Consider the following 21,970-nt stretch of genomic DNA (forward strand, 5'->3'; position numbering starts at 1 on the left):
GGTGATTAGAATGAATCAGAATGAAAATAAAGATCAACAGGAAGCAATATTAAGAGAGTGATGCCTTATTTGACAATGTGGGGTGGATGGGTTTTGGATCTGGGGTGCTTTATTCCCTTGGCCCAGCGGGTGACACTATTAAGGTGGTGTAGCCTTGTTTGAGGAAGTGAGTCACTGTGGACATGGGCCTTGAAACTCTTGTCCTAGCTGCTTAGATTCTACACTTCTGTTTGCCTTTGGGACAAGATGTTGAACTCTCAGGTCCTCCTGCACTGTGCCTGCCTGCGTGATGCCATGTCCCACCTTGATAATGATGAACTGAGCCTCTGATGCTGTAAGCCAGCCCCAATTAAATATTGTCCTAACAGTTGCCTTGGTAACTGTTTATAGCAGTCAAACCCTAACTAAGACAGAGGCATTGGATGGGTTTGTTGTCATTAATGGGAAGTTAGTTGAAAATTGTTAATCAGGGAGGAAACAGAAATCTGGTAGTTAGACTCAGGGATTCATCTTTTCTTTCTTCCTCTATTTTCTAGTGATAGGAGGAGACCAGATCAAAAGAAAAGTGGTGTTATATAGAAGTAATCAAAATAATCTACTCTTAAACTATTAAATGTACCACTAGTCAAAAATCTTATGTTGGTATAGAGACTTGCATATTGATAAAAAATTTAAGGTTATAGTTGTTTACAACATACAATGTATATATGTTTCAATTCTTATTTAATGTATTTAACCTTTGTAATTCTTAAAAACAGAATATTAATTCTAGTATTTTTAAAGGCTGTTATTACAAACTGTTTAGGATAATAAATAATTCAACTTAGCAGTCAGAAAATCAAATATATGTTCATGTCATATGCTCTGGCTTATTACAGAAATATGTGTTCTATGTTGAACAGATATAAATAGCTAGAAAGGAGAAATGTTTGGCTATTCAGATATAATATAGATGATAGATAGATAGATAGATAGATAGATAGATAGATAGATAGATAGATAGATGATTTTCAACAACCTCGGAGATCTACAAAATATGGTATTGAAAGATAGGTTACTAATAAAAGACCTTTTTGACAATAAGACTGGTCTGCTCCTGACAGTACTTGTATTCCACTCCAAAGGAAATTATGAGCATTGAAGAACCACTGTTTGGAGTGTGTTTCAAACATGGCAAGCTAGCCACTTGGCAATAACTGCCTTTGCTTCAATTGTAGACAGAATGCTGTTGTAACTGGAGAAACTGGATGCAGGAAGTTGATTGTAACCTTTGATAAAACAACATAGGCAAATCCTTCATAACTTCTACATTTCAGAGAACTCTGTCATGTATGTTGGTCTAGAAAACTAAAGATAGATGTAACAAGATTATAGAGGAATTTTGGGGGGATGTTTATTAAGCTAGCATTCTCTGTCATTTCTATAGATTTGGAAAATGGTTTCCTGTATTTCCTGCTTAATTAAGTAATATTTATTCTTTTTCAGGTCTCTGATAGAGTTAAATACTAGATAGTTATAGTCTTACAGCTAAGCCTAAGTTTTTAGGATTCAGATTAACGTTTAAAGTTTATGCAAGTTATGATAAAGAATTATTTAAGTAGAGAATTCTGAACTCATCATGATAGGATAGATATTAGGATTCTTTCTCCCACGTTGTCAAGTGCATATGAACTGGACATTATAATTGTAACTATTACCTGATAAGTTTTCATACTTGCTTTTATTGTATATACATCGTTACTATAAGAGAAAGAAACTTTTATTGGACTAAAAGGGAAGAAATATTGGCATAATCTTATTGTCCACTGTGTAAGGATTATTCTGTATTATTCAAATGTTTTTTCTATGAACACAACATTGTAATACTTATTGTAAGAATTTCCTGTCTCAGTATTGTATAAACATTGCTCCCAATTATGCCTGATTTGTCAATAAAAAGCTGATCCACCAGTGACTGGGAAGAGGAGAAAATAAGGGTAGATTTCTGATACCAACTTGGGGAGGAGAAAAGAGGACAAAAGGAGAATTTGCTAGAAAGTGCAGGTTGAAGAGACAGCATGGGAACAAACATGGAATAGAGAAAGACAGATCAAAACTGAAATTGAGGTATCTCAAGGATTGTGGCTAGGAAGTAATCAGGCTAGCTTAGAGGATTAGAATAGATTATTATCTGCTCAGTTATGGTCCCTTAAACCTTGTCGAATAAATCTATTAGGCTCTGTCTCAATAATTTTGGAGTTAGCAGGGTTAGAGAAAAACTAAAAAATTTTAATTTGCACTAACATCTGTGTCAGTCCCCCAGTGGAGAATGACAACAATCATTATCATAGAAGTGCCTCCTGTTCCACATAACACATACTTTAAATATCTTAACATACATTTGTAACACTTTTATAATTGTGATAAATTCTGCAGACAACACAGAAAATCTATAAATTTTAAAGAAAAATACCTTTTCTTGATGATGCAAAATACTCCATAACTACTGTTATCTCTTAACACAGAACCTAGGCAGTTATTTTGTTTTTAAATACTCAACTAAGTCATTTTTCTTTTAGGGGAAAAAAACCTAATATACTGAGTCCATGAATATTCTAGTGAAAGACCCCTGGAGCGGGGAGACCCTCACTCAAGTCTCGGGATGATGCAACCCCCCCCCAAGAACGCACGTGAGACCGTCCTTGCTGTAATAAACATGAGGTTTATTGATAGGAAACAGTGCACTGGGGTCGAGACTCATATCCCACACAGGGACACTGGAGTTCGACCCTCAGTAACTAAGACAAGGGGAATTTAAAGGAAGAAACCTCAAGCCCAGCGGGTAGGGAAGGCATCATTTGAAAATGTCGAGAATACCAGTGAAAAATCACAAGAAGGAGCTTCCTGTTTCTAAAGATTGTTTACTTTATGGTCCATTAGTTCCTGGGAGAAGCTTCCTGCTTCTCAAGATTATTCTCTAAGATTTTAATCTAACTTTATGGTCAGCTAGTACAGGTAGAGGGCAGGGTCTGGAATTTGAGGTGTTTAGGGCTTTTTTAAACTTCTGACTTCTTAGCTGCATTTTTTATTCTTTCACTAGTACATTGAGTTTTAAGTTAGAGGAACAGTTGTGGAAGACATGAAAATAAATTGTTTAGAAATAATACTTTCAAAGTCTAAGAACCATCCAGAGTGGTGGTAGTTTTCTCTAGCAAGATTCGAATTATACCAAAGTCACTTTGTTCTATATTGTTAAACTTCAAAAAATTTATAGTAATTTTTATTTATTTACTAGCTTATATTAATTGTACAAATAGGTAACCTTTTATTAATTAGTCAAAGCAAGAACTACAGATTTGGGACACATTTAGTTTTACTATCATTTAGTCAGTAGATACAACAATCTTGGATATAGAGTGCTATGTAGTACTGAACAAGCTTAAGTATTTATGATATGGTAGCAATGCACCCTGCCGTGAAATTATAGAAAGATGGCGAAAGAAAACAAAATTAAGAAGACTACAAAAATTATAAAAATATTCAAATTTCAGATGCTGTTACCTGAGATGTAAGAGACTGTTAAGAGAGCCACAAACTTAATAGATACAGTAAAGTGCAAAAACTGGTTACATAGTAAAACTCTGAGATGTGTAATTTATCTTTTTTTTTCCCACATGAAAAGGTTTAATGAGAGAAGAGTAGAAGAGGAGAGGAGTAAAGGCAGGCCATGAGCATATGGAGGGAAGGGGGGAGGGGAATGGGGAGAAAAGGGACAAAGGGGAGAGGAGAAGAGCAGGAAGCAAGAGAAGAAAGAGAAAAGAAAGCGAGATGTGTAATTTAAAAGAACATTTAAAAAAAAGCCAATATGTTTGAAGAAAATAGAGAACCACATAAATTCTTGACACAGAAATCTGTGTTATGCTAATTAATAAACTCTGAGCTGACAATTTATTCACTGAGATTTTAATTGACCTTAAAAACAATTGATAAAAGAATAAATCAAATAAAATAATTAAAAGATAGGTTTCTTAAAATACATTGGAAGAAAAAAAGAAGACAAACATAAAGAATGTGATAAAAGATATTAAATATCTATTAAATATTAAAAGGTTATTGAGTCTCAAAAATAATTTGAAAATTCAATGTATTACTAGCTTTTTCCAAGAGATTCTAAGAGAAGCCTCTCAAACTAAGAGAAAGTGATGAAAGTCCAGAAATGTCAAAGACCACCAGTCAAGTGTAACTTAACTAAATGCTCTAAGGTATCTTATAGTCAAGTTTCCAAAGTTGAGAGAGAAAAGTCTGAATGTAATATAAAAGGATCAGCCATAGGACTATATCACAAAATAGCCCATGTACATGGAAATCTGCCTTCATGTTTGAACAACCGAAAACATGAAAAATAAATGAAGATATTTCTTTTAACAGAAGAAAATGAAGACAGAAATATAACACAGCAAATGTGGTGTAACACAGCTAGACTACAATCTAAAATTACAGTAGTAAATACCTACATTTAAAAAGAGATCAGAGACAGAGAGAAAGAGAGAGACAGAGACAGAGACAGAGAGACAGAGACAGAGACAGAGACAGAGAGAAATTAGGTTCTCAGAATTCCTGAAGAATTAGAAAAAGACTTTCTAGAAAAGTGTAGACTGCTTTTTAAAAAGTATAGACAATGATTTCAAGTGTACACCCTATCAATTTGTTTCCTGAAAACTAAAAATTGAGAATTAATTAAACCTAAATTTAATAGAAAAGAAATAGTAAAGATCAAACAGAGATAAATAAACTGAAGACTTGAAAGCAACACAAATTGTGGCTCTCCAGAAAGATAAAGAAAAAATAGAGATCAAATCTCAAGTAAACTCTTCCATGAAAGGGAAACATTGTATAAACTCTAAAATAAAAGGGAAACATTGTATCAAATATCACAGAGTCTTGTAGAGAATACAGGGAAAATATCTATTTGAGGAACTTAATAATCTAGCTCATTTCTTCAACCTTCCTTATGCAGTGAACCTCTAATACAGTTTCACATGTTATGGTGATCCCAAAACATAAAATTGTTTTTGTTGTTACTTATAACAGTGGTTTTGGTACTGTTATGAATCATAATGAAAATTTCTGATATACAGGATGATTTTCGTTGTTATAAATTGAACATAATCAAGACATAACTATTTTCACAACAAAATTTTGTCTTGTAGCATGGTGCAGCATGTATATGAGTGGCAATATAACAACAGCAAATTGCATTGCTATATTTTGCTGCAGTATGAGTAAAAAGCCAACACCAATGGAAAATTTAAGATTGCTTCTTTTACCAGATCAGAATTTCTAGGAGCAGTCTTTGCAAGAGCACAATGAAGAGTATCTTCCACAAGTCTACTTCTATATTTAGACTTAATATCGATCTGGATTTTTTGCCTTCCCAGATGAATTTGAAAATTTCTCTTTCTATGTCTTTGAAGAATTGAGTTGGGATTTTGATGGGGATTGCAATGAATCTGTAGATTGCCTTTGGTAGGATGGCCATTTTTACTATGTTAGTTCTGCCTATCCATGAGCATAGGAAATCTTTCCATTTTCTGAGATCTTTGATTTCTTTCTTGAGAGACTTGAAGTTCTTATCATACAAATCTCTCACTTGTTTGGTTAGAGTTACCCCAAGATACTTTATATTATCTATGGCTATTGTAAAGGGAGTTGTTTCCCTAATTTCTTTCTCAGTCTGTTTATTATGTGTATAAAGGAAGGCTACTGATTTAATTGAGTTAATTTTATATCTGGCTACTTTGCTGAAGTTGTTTATCAGCTGGAGAAGTCTCTGGTAGAGTTTTGGGGGTTGCTTATGTATGCTATCATATCTTCTGCAAATAGCGATACTTTTAATTTTTCTTTGCCAATTTATATCCCCTTGATCTATTTTTGTTGCTTTATTGTTCTAGCCAGCACTTCGAGTACTGTATTGAATAGATATGAGGAGAGTGGGCTTCCTTGTCTTTTCCTAGATTTTAGTGGAATTGCTTCGAGTATCTCTTCATTTAATTTGATATTGGCTGTTGGTTTGCAGTAAACTGCTTTTATTATGTTAAGATATGTGCCTTGATTTCCCAATCTCTCTAGTACTTTTAACATGAAGCAGTGTTGTATTTTGTCAAAAGCTTTTTCAGCATCTAAGGAGATGATCATGATGATGTGATTTTTTTCTTTGAGTTTGTTTATATGGTGCATTATGTTCATGCATTTTTGGAACATACCTTCCACCCCTGGGATGAAGCCTACTTGATCATGGTGAATGAAGGTTTTGATGTGTTCGGTTTGCAAGAATTTTATTGAATAATTTTGCATCAATATTCATAATCCAGATTGGTCTGAAGTTCTCTTTTTTGGTAGTGTCCTTGTGTAGTGTAGGTCTCAGAGAAATTGTGACTGCATAGAATGAATTAGGTAGGTAGTGTTCCTTCTGTTTCTATTTTATAAAATTGTTTGTGGAATATTGGTATCAGGTCTTTTTTGAAGGTCTGGTAAAATTCTGAACTAAATCCATCTGGCCCTGGACTTTTTTCGGTTGGGATGTTTTTAATGACTTCTTCAATTTCCTTGTGGGATATGGGCCTATTTAGAAAGTTTTCCTGGTCTTGATTTAACTTCGGTATGTGGTATCTTTCTAGAAAACCATCCATTTCATCTAGATTTCCAAGTTTTCTTGAATATAGGCTTTTATAGTAGGATCTGATATTTTTTTTAATTTCCCCAGTTTCCGTTGCTATGTCCCTCTTTTCATTTCTGATTTTGTTAATTTGGATACTGCCTCTGAGCCCTTAAGGTAGTTTAGCTTGGGGTTTCTCTACCTTGTTCATTCTCTCAAAGAACCAGCTTTTGGTTTTGCTGATTCTCTGTATTGTTCTCTTTGTTTCTATTGGGTTGATTTCAGTCCTGAGTTTGACTATTTCCTGAGGTCTACTACTCTCGTGTGAGTTTGCATCTTTTTGTTCTGGAGCTCTCAGGTATGATGCTATTTTCTAGTGTATGCTCTCTCCAGTTTCTTTAACAGGGCATTTAATGCTATGAATTTTCCTCTTAGGACTGCTTTCATTGTATCCCATTAGTTTGGTTATGATGTGGCAACATTTTCATTAAATTCCAGGAAGTCTTTAATTTCTTTCTTTATGTCATTCCTGAACAAATTATCATTGAGCAGAAAGCTATTCAATTTCCACACATATGTGGGTTTTCTGTTGCTTTTGCTTCTATTGAAGACAAGCTTTTGGCCATGATGGTCTGAAAGGATGCATGTGATTATTTCAATCTTCTTATATTGGTTGAGCGTTGTTTTGTGAACAATTATATGGTCGATTTTGGAGAAGGTACCATGAGCTGCTGAAAAGAAGGTGTACTCTTTTGTTTTGGGATGAAATGTGCTGTAGATATCTGTTAAATCCATTTGGTTCATAACCCTTATTAGTTTCACTGTGTCTCTGTTTAGTTCCAATTAGTTTCAATGATGAGAGTGGGGTGTTGAAGTCTCCCACTACTATTGTGTGTGGTTGAATGTGTGTTTTGAGCTTTAGCAAAGTTTCTTTTATGAATGTGGCTGCCCTTGCATTTGGAGCACAGATGTGCAGAATTGAGACTTTCTCTTGGTGGGTTTTCCCTTGGATGAATATCAAGTGTCCTTCCTCATCATGCTTCATAACTTTTGGTTGAAAGTATTTTATTGGCTATTAGGATGGCAACTCTAGCTTGTTTCTTGGGACCATTTGCTTATCAGACCTTTGAATCAGTTGAAGGAAATGGTTAGGTTCACAATCTTCCTCTTTGAAGTAGGGAAGAATGCTCATTTTTAATGTCATTAAGATTTTGTAACCACTTAAAAGAAACTGACTGAGAAATGTTGAAAATCAAATATTTTCTTGTCTATACTAAGTATCATAGTCATTAGGGCAACATACTGTTCTTTCCTGGATAAAAATATTACATTACATTAGAAACAAAATACTTTAATTTTTACTGTTTCATATCCTGTAAGTACTGGATTATGACATAGCAATCATTTGCATTGTAGCAGTTTGAAATTTTCTTCCTCAGAAAATCTAGTGAGAACAACAATGCAAGAAGCATTGTACTGTTCTGTCTTGTAAGGAAAAAATACATATTATCTACTGCAGTTTAACCAATCAGATACTCAGTCATTTCTTACTAAAATCATATTAACATGGTTAAGTTCTTACAAAAGGGTCGATCATCATCAGTTAGGTTTTGAATTTGAAAAATTGAAACCCAGGCACACTCTTTACATACCTAATACCAACATGTTGTTTAATGATTTAGTCCGGATTTTGCAGACAATTTAATATTTTAAAGCACAGGAACTATATTATCTGTACCAATGGGGATGTTTGCTTCAGCATAGTTTCTAAGTGTCTCTTAATACTGAATCATTCCTTTCCTTGTTGAGACTATTACTCATTTGTTTAACATTATTTGAAGTTTTAGCTTGCAGAACCAATATAATAGAGTATGGAAGTTTTCAGCAAAGAAAAGTCAATCATTAATGATATCACAGATCTGCCCTGAACTGCCTCACCCCAGACTTCTTTAATGAGAAAAAGAAATACAGTTCTATTTCCTTTGAGGCAACAAGGATTCAATGGCAAATGTCTAGTAATTGTCTTCCTGCTACAATGCCTTTGTTTGCAATAACTCAAAAATCATGATTCAGAGAAGGAAGTGTATTATCCTACAATAAAATGAAATTCCCAAATGCCAAGCAGGATTTCTGCATTGTTGAATGATTTGGTACAATTGTGGCTCACACAATATTTGTGTGCTCCCAAGATGAATAGAAGAGGATTTTAGGACAGCCTGGTTAAATTCTTTCATTTTATTGTCAAAGAATGAGAAACAAAAAGAAAGACAAGCCATGACAAATTTGAAAATTATAATGTAGATTTCCTTAATCTGGGCCTAATAACAGCAGTTGTTTCCACCTTTGAGCATCAAGAATTTTCCCCCACCACCCCCAAGGCTGTGTACTAACAGGCAAATATGTCAGGAAAAGGTGATTCTCTCCTAAGCCAGACAGATACAGAGGTATGAACTGAATAAGCATCGTCTAAGACAGAAAAGGAAACTAAATGTTTAATGTTCATCCATACCATGGATTATCTGATCATGCCCTAGTCTTAAGGAAACAGCTGTTGCAAATAAGACTACAGAACTAATGAAATGGATACGAACATCAGCAGGAGAATGAGTCAGGCAAATAGTGAGCAATAAACCTGCCTGAGCTCCTCTATAAAATCGAGAGAGAGAGAGAGAGAGAGAGAGAGAGAGAGAGAGACAGACAGACAGACAGACAGACAGAGAGACAGAGAGATGGAGAGACAGAGAGATGGAGAGGACAGATTAACATAAAAAGAGACAGAGAGAGGGAGACAGAGACAGAGAGACAGACAGAGACAGAGAAAGAGAGAATAAATCAGCAGATGATTTTTGAATAGAAAAAAGTGTTTGAAAATATTCTATTTTTAAGATAGAATTATTGATATTTAAGTATTAGATTTATCTGATTCCAGCTTATTTGTACTTCCTTATTGTAAACATTAGGGTAATATTTAGGGAACTATGTGCTAAGACATATTCATTTGGGTAGATAAATTCTTCATTATTATTTCGAAATGTCAAATGAGTTTAGATACAGATAATTATTTGATAGCATTTAAGTGAAAATATATGATATAATTAAAATGTTTTTAAAAGCATGATTGTTGATTTTCATACATTACATAAATAACATTGGCAGCCAATTTCTTTAGGTGCAGTCACTGATTTGAGAAATGAGGAAAAACCATCCTATCTCCTTTAAGCATCAAATGCAGAAATGGACATAAATTTCACACTAAATATTCTCAGCTGGGTTTTTCAACATAAGAGATTGTACTAAAATTGAGTGTGTGGAGAGATGGAAGAAACTGAAGGAGAGGGGATGAAGAAAGGAGGGAGGGAGGGAGAAAGGGAGGAAAGGAGGAAGGAAGCCTAAATTCATATCCCACTTTTCCATGTAAGTGCATGGCATTATCTTTGGCCTTATTTAAATACAGGAGAATTCTGCATCGAGTACCTTTATCATGTAAATAACACTCATAGTTCTCTGCTTTCCTAAATCATCCTTTAATCCCTTGCTAACCTGTTTACCTGGCAAATTCTGGACAAGACAACAACAGCAACAGAAGCAAATGTTCAAGAAATATTTTCTCATCTTTTTTTAGCCCCCAAAATTAATTGTACACATTTTACCTGATAGATTTTAAAGAATAATAAATGTACACAAATACTCATATATAAAGTTGTTTACTGGAATCTAAAGAATTTGGATGACACTTTAAAAAATATATTAAATAATAGTTGGTCATTAGTTTTTAAGAGAAAGAACAATCCTCTGAAACATGGTCTCATCATATATTTATATATTGAATAGAATAACCAAATAAGAATTATTTGAAGCACATATTCAATGTACACATTTATTGTAGAAGCAATTTCTAGAAGATGAGGTCTTACATCTGACTTAAAGATGTTAGTGTCCTGAAATTGTAATCGTACTTATTTAAATTATCCAGTTGAGGATTATTTCCTCTCAGATTATAGTGGGTAGTGACGAAACAGTAATTGACTTTGTTTTGTTTTTGGTTTTGCTTTGTTTTATTTTGTTTCATTGTTGATTCACATTTAAGACTAATTTTTCTTATTTTTAATCTCATTTTATTTTTTTTAATTAAGCATAACAGAAACACGCTGTAAATGACAAATCTTCCAATAGCTCTTATGCTTTTATATTTCTTTCAGTGTTTTCCTTTGGAGTTTTAATACATAAAAACTTCATGAATCTTTAAAAAGACAGTTCTTATTTAGTCTAAGCTTGCCTTCAAATATGTCTGAGGCTAGTTTCATATTAATTCTTTCTCTTCGTGCCTATAGTTTCCAAGTGCTAAGACTATAGGTATGCTCCATTCTTGTCTCATCTTAAAAAATCCTGTAGGATAATGTAAAAGAACAAAATGTATTAAATGTGTCACTGTTGTTAGCATGCTTGCCGATTCCTCCTACTCATGAAGGATGGAATGGAAAATTTTTCTAGGTGGTTTAGATAAATGTCATCTGTCTAAACTACTTTTCTCATCATTTGTGGTTCTTCTTAGTACTATAGTTTTATTGTTGTTGTTGTTTATGGTTTCTTTTTATCAGTTTCATATTTACATATCAATGTATATTATATTCACAATAACTGAATTATGGATCCCACATAGGTGACTAACAGTAGAAAAATGGACAAGGAAAATGAGGAATTGATAACAGAATTTTCAGGAGCAAGAACTAAAGTGCTCCCAGAAGACATGGGTTATTTAATATGAACTCAGTACAAAGCATAGAATATCTCCATTCACCCAAGCACAATCAAGCACTAGAAACTGGTCTCAGGATTGTTAAAACAAACAAAAATAAAGGACTTGAAGTTAGGAGGGAGATAGATTAGGGGGCAAAATGTACAAATAGAAGGAGTTAATGGTAAATGGATGTGATTAACATGAATAAATAAACAAAAATTTTCTCAGGTAAAATAATAATATTAAGAAAGTTTAATAAAGACAAATTTCTGTTGTAGTTATTTTTAAAACAGGTCATCTCAAAGATATTTTTTCATATTCTGATGTAGTAAATATGATTTCTGAGTAAACACAGCTTCCTAAATCTATTTTCAAAAAAATATGAAGTTTATAGGAATTTTAAAAGTCAAAAAGACAAAAAAAAGTCAGAAAGTCAGTACCTAGCTAAGTGAAGTAGGTGATATAAACATATATCTCAGAGTAGTTTGGCTGAGGCCAAGGTCACTGCAACCTTGAGACTACCTTAAGATCTAGAGAAAGATGCTGTGGGAAAAGACCCAACTAATGTTGTGGGGGCAGGTATTTTTTTGAAGATTCAATGAATACATATGAGCATATTTTTATAAAGTAAGTTAGAAATTGCATACTAAACAATGCAAAAGATATGCATATACTTAAATAAATTAATATAAAATAGCCTTGTTTTACATAATAAACTTCTGCTTATTAAAATGAATCAAGAGTTAAGAAAATGACAGTAGACAAATTGAGGGAGATATTTTAATACCAAAATAACCTCAGAAGTGTTGTGACCTTGGGAGAAAAATCTATCTAGAAAAAAAGAGGTAGGAGAAAGAGAAAAAGAGGCTAGGGAAAGGGAGGGAGAGGAGAGAACAGAGGAGAAGAGGAGAAGGGAAGTTAGGAAGGGAGGGGAAGGGAGAATAGATTTCAATCAATATGTCCTTAAAAATTGTATTGTTTGAAGTGTGTATGTATATGTGTTTGTGTGTGTGTGTGTGTGTGTGTGTGTGTGTGTGTGTGTGTGTTGTGTTTTTGAGAACAGATCTGCTTTTCTATGAGAAAAGGAGAGCTTTTGGGGACTCCTTGTAGGATTGTCAGTAATTTGACATTGGGCCAGGCTCAATGGGAAATAGGCTCAGCCAGGAATTTGACTTAGGACAAGGTCTCAAGAAATAGGCTCAGATAAAGAATATTTACATTTGAGCTAGTACGAAGCACAAGGCAAGCTCAGTCAAGGAATGTGTGGCATTCCTTTTATCTTAGTCAGCCTGACAAAACCCAAGAAACAGTGATCACAGGACCTTTGTTTATGCTTTGTTTGTTCCTTACCTATTCTGTTTATGCCTCAGTGCTGACCATACCATATTTAGTGCATGAATATAGGATGGTATAAAACCAGACTGGAAAAATATAAACACACTCCAGCCTCAGCACTGGCTAGAGTCATGTTATAATGTTTTCTAATTGTCTTTTTCTTTCCAATCCTCCCTCCTTCCCTTGAGACACTGTTGACTGACTGACCCAGCTTGGTCATTTGTATGTTAATTGTCACATGGAGAAAGACATATGGTCCCTTGCCAAAAAAATGACCTTTTGAGGTTGTAAATTAAACACATATTGGCTCAGTGTACATAAGTCAGAAAACCTGAGCTGTGAAGAGAAGTCAGAGTTGGGAGCTACTACACTATATGCTTGATGCCCCCCACCCCCATCTATGAAGAGAGCTTATGCTTATGGTTATAAAGGAAAAGAGTCTCTGCTATTCTCAATGGCAGAAGGACCATTGCTCCACAAAACTTTCAGCAGGTAAAAAAACCTACATGTTGGAGAAGATCTTGGACAAAATAGAAGCTGGTGTCAGCATGAAATACCTCTCCACTTATCAGTGAGTACATACCATGTGTGTTTTTTTTTAATTTTTTATTACCTATATTTCTTTATCTACATTTCAAAGGTTATTCCCCTTCCCCATTTCCTGTCCATAATCCCCCATTCCCTCCCCTACCCTTCTGCCAAATGGGTATTCCCCCTATACATATCCCTTATTGCCTCCCCCATATTCCCCTGCACTGAGGGTCCAACCTTGGCAGGACCAAGGGCTTCCCCTTCCACTGGTGCCCCAATAGGGCTATTCTCTGCTACATAGGCAGTTGGAGCCCTGGTTCAGTCCATGTAAAATCTTTCGGTTGTGATTTAGTCCCTGGAAGCTCATGTTGGTTGGCATTGTTGTTTTTATGGAGTTGCAAGCTCCTTCAACTCTTTAAATACTTCCTCTAATTCCCCCCGAGTGGATCCTATTCTCAATTCAGTGGTTTTCTGCTAGCATTGACCTCTGTATTGGACATGGTCTGGTTATGTCTTTCAGGGGAGATCTATATCCAGTCCCTTTCAGGATGCCCTTTTTAGCTACATCAATATAATCTAGTTTTGGTGGCTGTATAAATATGGGCCACATGTGGGTCAGGCTCTGAATGGCCATTCCTTGAGTTGCTGCTCTAAACTTTGCTTCCATATCCCCTCCTATGGATATTGTTTCCCCCTTTTAAGAAGGAGTAAGAGCATCTGCATTTTGGTCATCCTTCTTCTTGATCTTCCTGTGGTCTGTGGATTGAATCTTGGGTAATTTGAACTTTGTGGCTAATATCCACCTATTAATGAGTGCATACCAAGTGTGTTTTTCTGTGATTGAGTAACCTCACTCAGCATGATATTTTCTAGTTCATTCCATTTGCCTATGAATTTCATGAAGCCATTGTTTTTGATAGCTGAATAGTACTCCACTGTGTAAAAGTACTACATTTTTTTAATGCATTCCTCTGTTGAAGGGCATCTGGGTTCTTTCCAGCTTCTGGCTATTATAAATAAAACTGCTATGAACATAGTGGAATGTGTGTCTTTGTTGTATGTTGGAGCATCATTTGGGTATATGCCCAAGAGAGGTATAGCTGGATCCTCAGGTAATGGAATGTCCAATTTTCTGAGGAAATTCCAAACTGATTTCGAGAGTTGTTGTACCAGTTTGCAATCCCACCAACAATGAAGGAATGTTCCTCTTTCTCCATATCCTCCCCAGCATCTGCTATCACCTGAGATTTTTATCTTATCCATTCTGACTGGTGTGAGGTGGAATCTCAGGGTTGTTTTGATTTGCATTTTCCTGATGACTAAGAATGTTGAACATTTCTTTAGGTATTTTTTGGCCATTTGATAATCTTTAGCTGAGAATATTTTGTTTAGCTCTGTACCCCATTTTTAATAGCGTTATTTGGCTCTCTGGAGTCTAATTCCTTGAGTTCTTTGTATATTTTGTATATTAGCATTTTATCATATGTAGGACTGGTGAAGATCTTTTCCCAATGTTGGTTGCCATTTTGTCCTAATGACAGTGTCTTTTGCCTTACAGACACTTTGCAGCTTTATGAGGTCCTACTTGTTGATTCTTGATCTTGGAGCATAAGCCATTAGTGTTTTGTTCAAGAAATTTTCCCTAGTGCCCATGTGTTCGAGACTCTTCCCTACTTTTTCTTCTATTAGTTTGAGTTTATCTGGTATGATGTGGAGGTCCTTGATCCACTTGGACTTAAGGTTTGTACATGGTGATAAGAATGGATCGATTTACATTCTTCTATATGTTGAAGGCCAGTTGAACCAGAACCATTGGTTGAAAATTCTATCTTTCTTCCACTGGAAGGTTTTAGTTCCTTTGTCAAAGATCAAGTGGATATAGGTATGTGGCTTCATTTCTGGGACTTCAATTCTGTTCCACTGATATAACTGACTGTCTCTGTACCAATATCATACAGATTTTTATCACTATTGGTCTGTAATACTGCTTGAAGTCAGGAATGGTGATTTTCCCAGAAATTATTTCTTCAGAGATTTGAAGTTCTTGTCATACAGATCTTTTACTTGCTTGGTTAAAGTCACACCAAGATATTTTATGTTATTTGGGACTATTGTAAAGGGTGTCATTTCCTTAATTTCTTTTTCAGCCTGTTTATCCTTTGAGTAGAGGAAGGCTACTGATTTGTTTGAGTTAATTTTATACCCCGACACTTGCTGAAGTTGTTTATTAGGCTAAGTAATTCTCTGATGGAACTTTTGGGGTCCCTTAAGTACACTATCATATCATCTGCAAATAATCATATTTTGATTTCTTCCTTTCCAATTTGTATCCTTTGATCTCCTTTCACTGTCTGATTGCTCTGGCTAGGATTTTGAGTACTATATTGATTAAGTAGGGAGAGAGTGGGCAGCCTTGTCTAGTCCCCAACGTTAGTGGGATTGCTTCAAGTTTCTCTATATTTAGTTTGATATTAGTTACTGGTTTGCTGTATATTGCTTTTACTGGTCACGTCCAGTTGTCCACTCCTACAGGACAGTCAATGAAGGTGCAGATGGTACCTGGAAGAGAATGGGGGACAATACACACAAAGAAGGATGCCAAGACAAGGGTCTGATCAAGGCGACAATTTTATTTTTTTCCGAGGCTGAATTTATACCATAGCAGAGGTAACAGGGGGAGGGGGTAAGTGGGAAACATTTACACAGGCCAAGGACACAGCTCTCTTGTGGCCAGGCAATTGGCTGACATTAATAGGATGTTAGAAAGGTCACAGGTTTGTCATATCTATTAATCAGCAGGATGTTCGTTTTTCAAAAAGGTTATAGGTCATCACATTGGGCATCTTGATGTCAGATGTATTTCTCAGCAAGGTCACAATATTATCGTATCATTATTCATTCTGACCACCAGATTTGTATTAGTCTTCTGCTGCTGACTGGGGATTTTTCATGAACCCGGTTATACTTAACTCTAACCATAATATTAACATCAATAATGGAAGATTTTAAGGGCATCGCTCCCAACATTACTATGTTTAGATATGGGCCTTGAAATCCTGATCTTCCCAGGACTTTTATCATCAAGGGGTGTTGAATTGTGTCAAATGATTTCTTGGCATCCAATGAAATGACCATGTGGTTCTTATCTTTGAGTTTGTTTATGTAGTGGATTACATTGATGGATTTTTGTATATTAAACCATCCTTGCATCCCTGAGATGAAGCCTACTTGATCATGATGGATGATCGTTTTGATGTGTTCTTGGATTCAGACTGCAAGAATTTTATTGAGTTTTAATATTCTTTAATATTCATAAGAGAAACTGGTCTGAAGTTCTCTTTCTTTTTTGGGTCTTTGTGTAGTTTTGGTATAAGAGTAATTGTGGCTTCATAGAAGCAATTTGGTAGTGTTCTGTCTGTTTCCATTTTGTGGAATAGTTTAGACAGTACTGTTATGAGTTCTTCTATGAAGTTCTGATAGAATTCTTTACTGAACCCGTCTGGACATGGGCTCTTTTTGAGTGAGAGACTTTTAATAACTGCTTCCATTTCTTTAGGAGTTATGGGGTTGTTTAGATGATTTATTTGCTCCTGATTTAACTTTAGTACCTGGTATCTGTCTAGAAAATTGTCCATTTCCTCCAGATTTTCCAGTTTTGTTGAATATAGGCTTTTGTAGTAAGATCAGATGATTTTCTTAATTTCTTCAGATTCTGTTGTTATGTCTTCCTTTTAATTTCTGATTTTGTTAATTTGGATACACTCTCTGTGACCTCTGTGACCTTAGTCTGGCTAAGGGTTTATCTATCTTGATTTTCTCAAAGAACCAGCTCCTGGTTTTGCTGATTCTTGTCTAGTCCTTTTCATTTCTACTTGGTCTGAGTTTGATAATTTCCTGCCTTCTACTCCTCTTGGGTTTATTTATTTCTTTTTTGTCTCAGAGCTTCTAGGTCTGCTGTCAAGCTGCTGACATATGCTCTCTCCTGTTTCTTTTTGCAGCAATTAGAGCTATGAGTTTTCCTCTTAGTACTCCTTTCATTGTGTCCCATAAGTTTTGGAATGCTGTATCTTCGTTTTCATTAAGTCCTAAGAAGTCTTTAATTTTTTTTCTTTATTTCTTCCTTGACCAAGTTGTCGTTGAGTAGAGCATTGTTCTACTTCCATGTATATGTGGGCTTTCTGTCATTATTATTGTTATTGAAGACCAATCTTAGTGTGTGGAGATCTGAAAGGATGCATGGGATTATTTCTATCTTCCTGTATCTGTTGAGGCCTGTTTTGTGACCAATTATATGGTAAATTTTGGAGAAGGTTCCATGAGATACTGAGAAGAAGATATATCCTTTTGTTTTATGTTGGAATGTTCTATAAATATCTATCAAATCCATTTGTTCCATAACTTCTGTTAGTTTTTCTGTGTCTCTGTTTAATTTCTGTTTTCATGATCTGTCTAGTGTTGAGAGTGGGGTGTTAAAATTCCTACTATTATCGTGTGAGGTGCAATGTGTGTTTTGAGCTTTAGTAAGGTTTCTTTTATGAATGTAGGTGCCCTTGCATTTGGAGCATAGATATTTAGGATTGAGAGTTCATCTTGGTGTATTTTTCCTTTGATGAATAGGAAGTGTCCTTCCTTATCTTTTTTAATAACTTTTGGTTGGATGTCAATTTTATTTGATATTAGAATGGCAACTCCAACTTTTTTCTTCTGGCCATTTGCTTGAAAAGCTGTTTTCCAGCCATTTACTCCGTGGTAGTGTCTGTCTTTGTCTCTGAGGTATGTTTCCTGCATGCAGTAAAATGCTGGGTCCTGTTTAAGTATTCAGTCTGTTAGTCTATGTCTTTTTATTGGGGGATTGAGTCCATTGATTTTGAGAGATATTAAGGAATAGTGATTGTTGCTTCCTGTTACTTTCATTGTTAGAAGTGGAATTATCTTTGTCTCTCTTTTGGTTTCATTGTGAGGAAATTATAGTGTTGCTTTACGTACAGTGTAGGTTCTCTCCTTGTGACGGAGTTTTCCATCTATTATCCTTCGTGGGTCTGGATTTATAGAAAGATACTGTGTAAATTTGGTTTTGTCATGGAACATCTTGGTTTTTCCATCTATGTTAATTGAAAGTTTTGCTTGCTACAGTAACTTGGGCTGGCATTTGTATTCTCTTAGGGTCTGTATGACATCTGTCCAGGATCTTCTGGCTTTCATAGTCTCTGGTGAGAAGACTGGTGTAATTCTTATAGATCTGCCTTCATATGTCATTTGACTTTTTCCCTTACTGCTTTTAATATTCTTTCTTTCTTTGTACATTTGATGTTTTAACTATTATGTGATGGGAGGAATTTCTCTTCTGATCCAGTCTATTTGGAGTTCTGTAGGCTTCTTGTATATTTATGGGCATCTCTTTAGGTGAGGAAAGTTTTTTTCCATAATTTTGTTGAATATATTTACTGGCCCTTTAAGTTGGAAGTCTTCCCTTTCTTCTATACCTATTATCCTTAGGATTGATCTTCTCATTCTATCCTGGATTTCCTGTATAGTTTGGGCTGGGAGCTTTTTGCGTTTTACATTATCTTTACCAATTATCTCAATGTTTTCTATGGTATCTTCTGCTCCTGAGATTCTCTGTTAAATCTCTTGTATTCTGTTGGTGATGCTTGTATCTATGGCTCCATGTCTCTTTTTTTTTTTTTCTTTTCTTTATTTTTTTTCGGAGCTGGGGACCGAACCCATGGCCTTGTGCTTGGTAGGCAAGCACTCTATCACTGAGCTAAATCCCCAACCTCCTTGTCTCTTTCTTTGGTTTTCTATATCCAGGGTTGTCTCCCTTTGTGCTTTCTTTATCGTTTCTATTTTCCTTTTCAATTCCTTCACCTGTTTCGTGTGTTTTCTTGTAATTCTTTCAGGGAATTTTGTGTTTCCTCTCTGAGGGCTTCTACTTGTTTACTTGTGCTTCCCTGCATTTCTCTAAGGGAGTTCTTTTTATCTTTCTTAAAGTCCTCTATCATGATGATCAAATGTGATTTTAAATCTAGATCTTGCTTTTCTGGTATATTTGGATATCCAGTATTTTCTTTGGTGAGAGTACTGGGCTCTGATGATGCCAAGTAGTCTTGATATCTGTTGCTTAGTTTCCTGCGCTTCTCTCTAATCATTGGGTTGTCTCTGCTGTTTGATTGTCTTTCTGTTTCTCCGAGTTAAGTGATCCTGTGGTAAGCCTCCGTGTCTGTAGAACTGTTTTCCAGTTTTCTTTCAGCCTTTGCTGAGAACAGGTACTCTGATTTCAGGTGTGGCAGTGCTCCTGAAGACTATCTTCCAGCTCTAAGTGCAGTCAGGAATCAAAGGTTCATATCCCTGATTTCTCGTGTAGGTCCCTGCACCCCACGGGTACAGCTGGCACTTTGTGATTCCCTCTTGGGTCTGGACTGTGGACAGACAGTATTCTCCTCTGACTTCTCAGGAGTATCCACACTTCTGAGGTTCCAGCTCTCTCTCCCTTGGGATTTGGATGCAGGGAGCTGTTTGACCGGATCAGCTCTGTCCTGTGTGCAGACTAGAACTGCAGGATCCCAGTGGCTGTCTCTTCCTATATCTCTGTGTGCTGAGGCATTGTGCAATTTCCCCTTGGACCAGGCATGAGGGCCAAGGTGTGCAGTGGTGGCAGTCTGTCCTGTGGCCCTGGGTTGTCTGTACTCCTGGGTGGTACACTCTCTACCCCCATGTGATTTGGGTGTAGGGAACTGTTGGATGGTATCAGTTCACTATGTGTGTTCTTTTTTGACTGGGTTATATCAGTGAGGATATTTTCTAGTTCCATCCATTTCCCTGTGAATTTCATGAAGTCATTGTTTTTAATAGCTGAGTAGTACTCCATTGTGTAAATGAAACACATTTTCTGCATCCATTCCCCTGTTGAAGGAGATCTGAGTTGTTTCCAGATTCTGGAATTATAAATAAGATTCCAGATTATAAATAAGGTTGCTATGAACATAGTGAAGCATGTGGCCTTGTTATATGTTGTAGAATCTTTTGGATATGTGCCCAGAAGTGGAATAGCTGAGCCTTCACATAATACTATGTCCAGAGATTGTCTCACCTGTGGATCCTTCCCATATACAGATGACAAATGCAGACACTATTGCATTGAAGGACCCTAGGGGCTTTTGCCAGCCTTACACCCACTGCCTCAGGTCAAGTCTAGGCCAAGTTTCATTCTCTAACCACAGTTCTTGGGAGGAGTAGGAACATTCTTGAAAAACCACAGAATGTACTGACTGATAGTCACCTGACCCTCTGGTTCCAGATAGAGTTCAAATGCATGTCCTATGCTTGCTAGCCAATAGATTAAAAGGTCAATATGCTTAGCCAAAAAGTTTAAACTGTAATTTTGCTGATGTAACCTGTACCCCTAAAAAGTACAAAACTGCTTGCTATAGCCATTTGGGGTCACCTTCTAGTCACTCAACCAGAGGGACTGGTTGAAGGTTGACACTGATGAGCAGGAAAAATAAACCATTTGTGTTTGCATCAAACTCTTTTCTTGTGTTCCCCTTGGGGGGGTGTCTCCCAGTAGTTAAGACACTCTTTGAGCCTTACATTTGGTGCATTGGCTGGGAAGCCAGACACACACACCCCCATGAGGTCTCCAGGGAAAGTGGTCGGAGGAATAGCTTGAGCTTGATGTCAGGTACCTCGGTTGTCTGTATCCATGTTGTCTGTTTTGCTTTTGGTTTGCTTGCATCTGTAAGACCTAGAGAGCCTTAGATCTGGTGCAGTCAAATGGCAGATGCCTTAAGGTCATGAACTTAGGAGTCTGGAATATACTCCCACCCAACCCTACCCCCAGAGAGTTGGGAGGACTCTGCTCCTTTTGGAACCTCTTAGACATGATACCAGCAAAAGTTGGTTTACCTGGTTTCTGTGTCTATGTCGGGGGAAGCTATCTGTGTGTTGATTGTCCTTTTCTGTGTTCTTGGACTTGGATGTCGACTGACACTATTTTTGGACACGGGACAGACTGAATCTACCCTTAAACACCCTAGTTGACCACTGGAAGGAAGTTGGGGAAACAGGAGAAAACTTGTCAGTAGTTAAGAAGGGCAGCCTAGTTACTCTCTGCTCCTGCGAATGGTCCACCTTCAGTATAGGGTGGCCACCTGTAGGGACTCTTGATTTGCAGGTGATCAAAGCTGTAAAGGAAAGAGTCTTTAGACCAGGATCCCTCGGCATCCAGACCAAGTTCCCTACATATTTACCTGGAAGGATCTAGTGGAGGACCACCTCATCTCTTGGATAAAAGCTTTTCTTGTCTCCAGCACTTTCACAAGTCCTGGCCATGAAACAGAAATAATATGTGAAGAGCATCCTCTAGGACCCTTCCACAGTGGATATAATACAGATGGATCCTCTAACCCCCCAACCCACTACCATGTCCCAGTTCCCATGGGCCCTCCTCAAGGATATCCCTTGAGCCCTCATTCAGCATCCCTTTACTGCCCCTCCCTCTGGCCCCAGAAAGGGGGGTTGTGTGGGGGGAGACCCTCAGAACCAGTACTGGACATGGGAACCCAGAGCAAAAGGGCCACTTCATCTGATACAACAGTGGCCTCCCAATCTGTGCCTACAGGCCCATAGAAGAGGATGGCAATTGAAGGACCCAAGTTCTTACCAAAGTGTAAGAGCTATTAAGCCTCTTGGCCTGGTAGAAAGTAGGTAGGTTATGGGGAAGACAGGGGCTT

General features: G+C 36.5%; 1 protein-coding gene across 2 annotated transcripts in view; it reads left to right on the forward strand.

The window, feature by feature from the left end:
- The window catches only part of Txnl4al1 (thioredoxin-like 4A like 1), a 404,800-nt gene that overhangs the window by 68,786 nt on the left and 314,044 nt on the right, over positions 1-21,970 (forward strand). The window contains exon 2 of one of the 2 annotated variants that reach the window (XM_039103593.2): positions 7,313-7,352. The exons of the other annotated variant lie outside the window; for it this stretch is intronic. Within the exon in view, the coding sequence (XP_038959521.1) occupies positions 7,313-7,352 (40 nt within the window). The remainder of the gene's footprint in view (positions 1-7,312; positions 7,353-21,970) is intronic. 2 annotated transcript variants of the gene reach the window in all.

Source organism: Rattus norvegicus, chromosome 2 (genome assembly GCF_036323735.1).
Source record: "Rattus norvegicus strain BN/NHsdMcwi chromosome 2, GRCr8, whole genome shotgun sequence".
Taxonomy (NCBI): domain Eukaryota; kingdom Metazoa; phylum Chordata; class Mammalia; order Rodentia; family Muridae; genus Rattus; species Rattus norvegicus.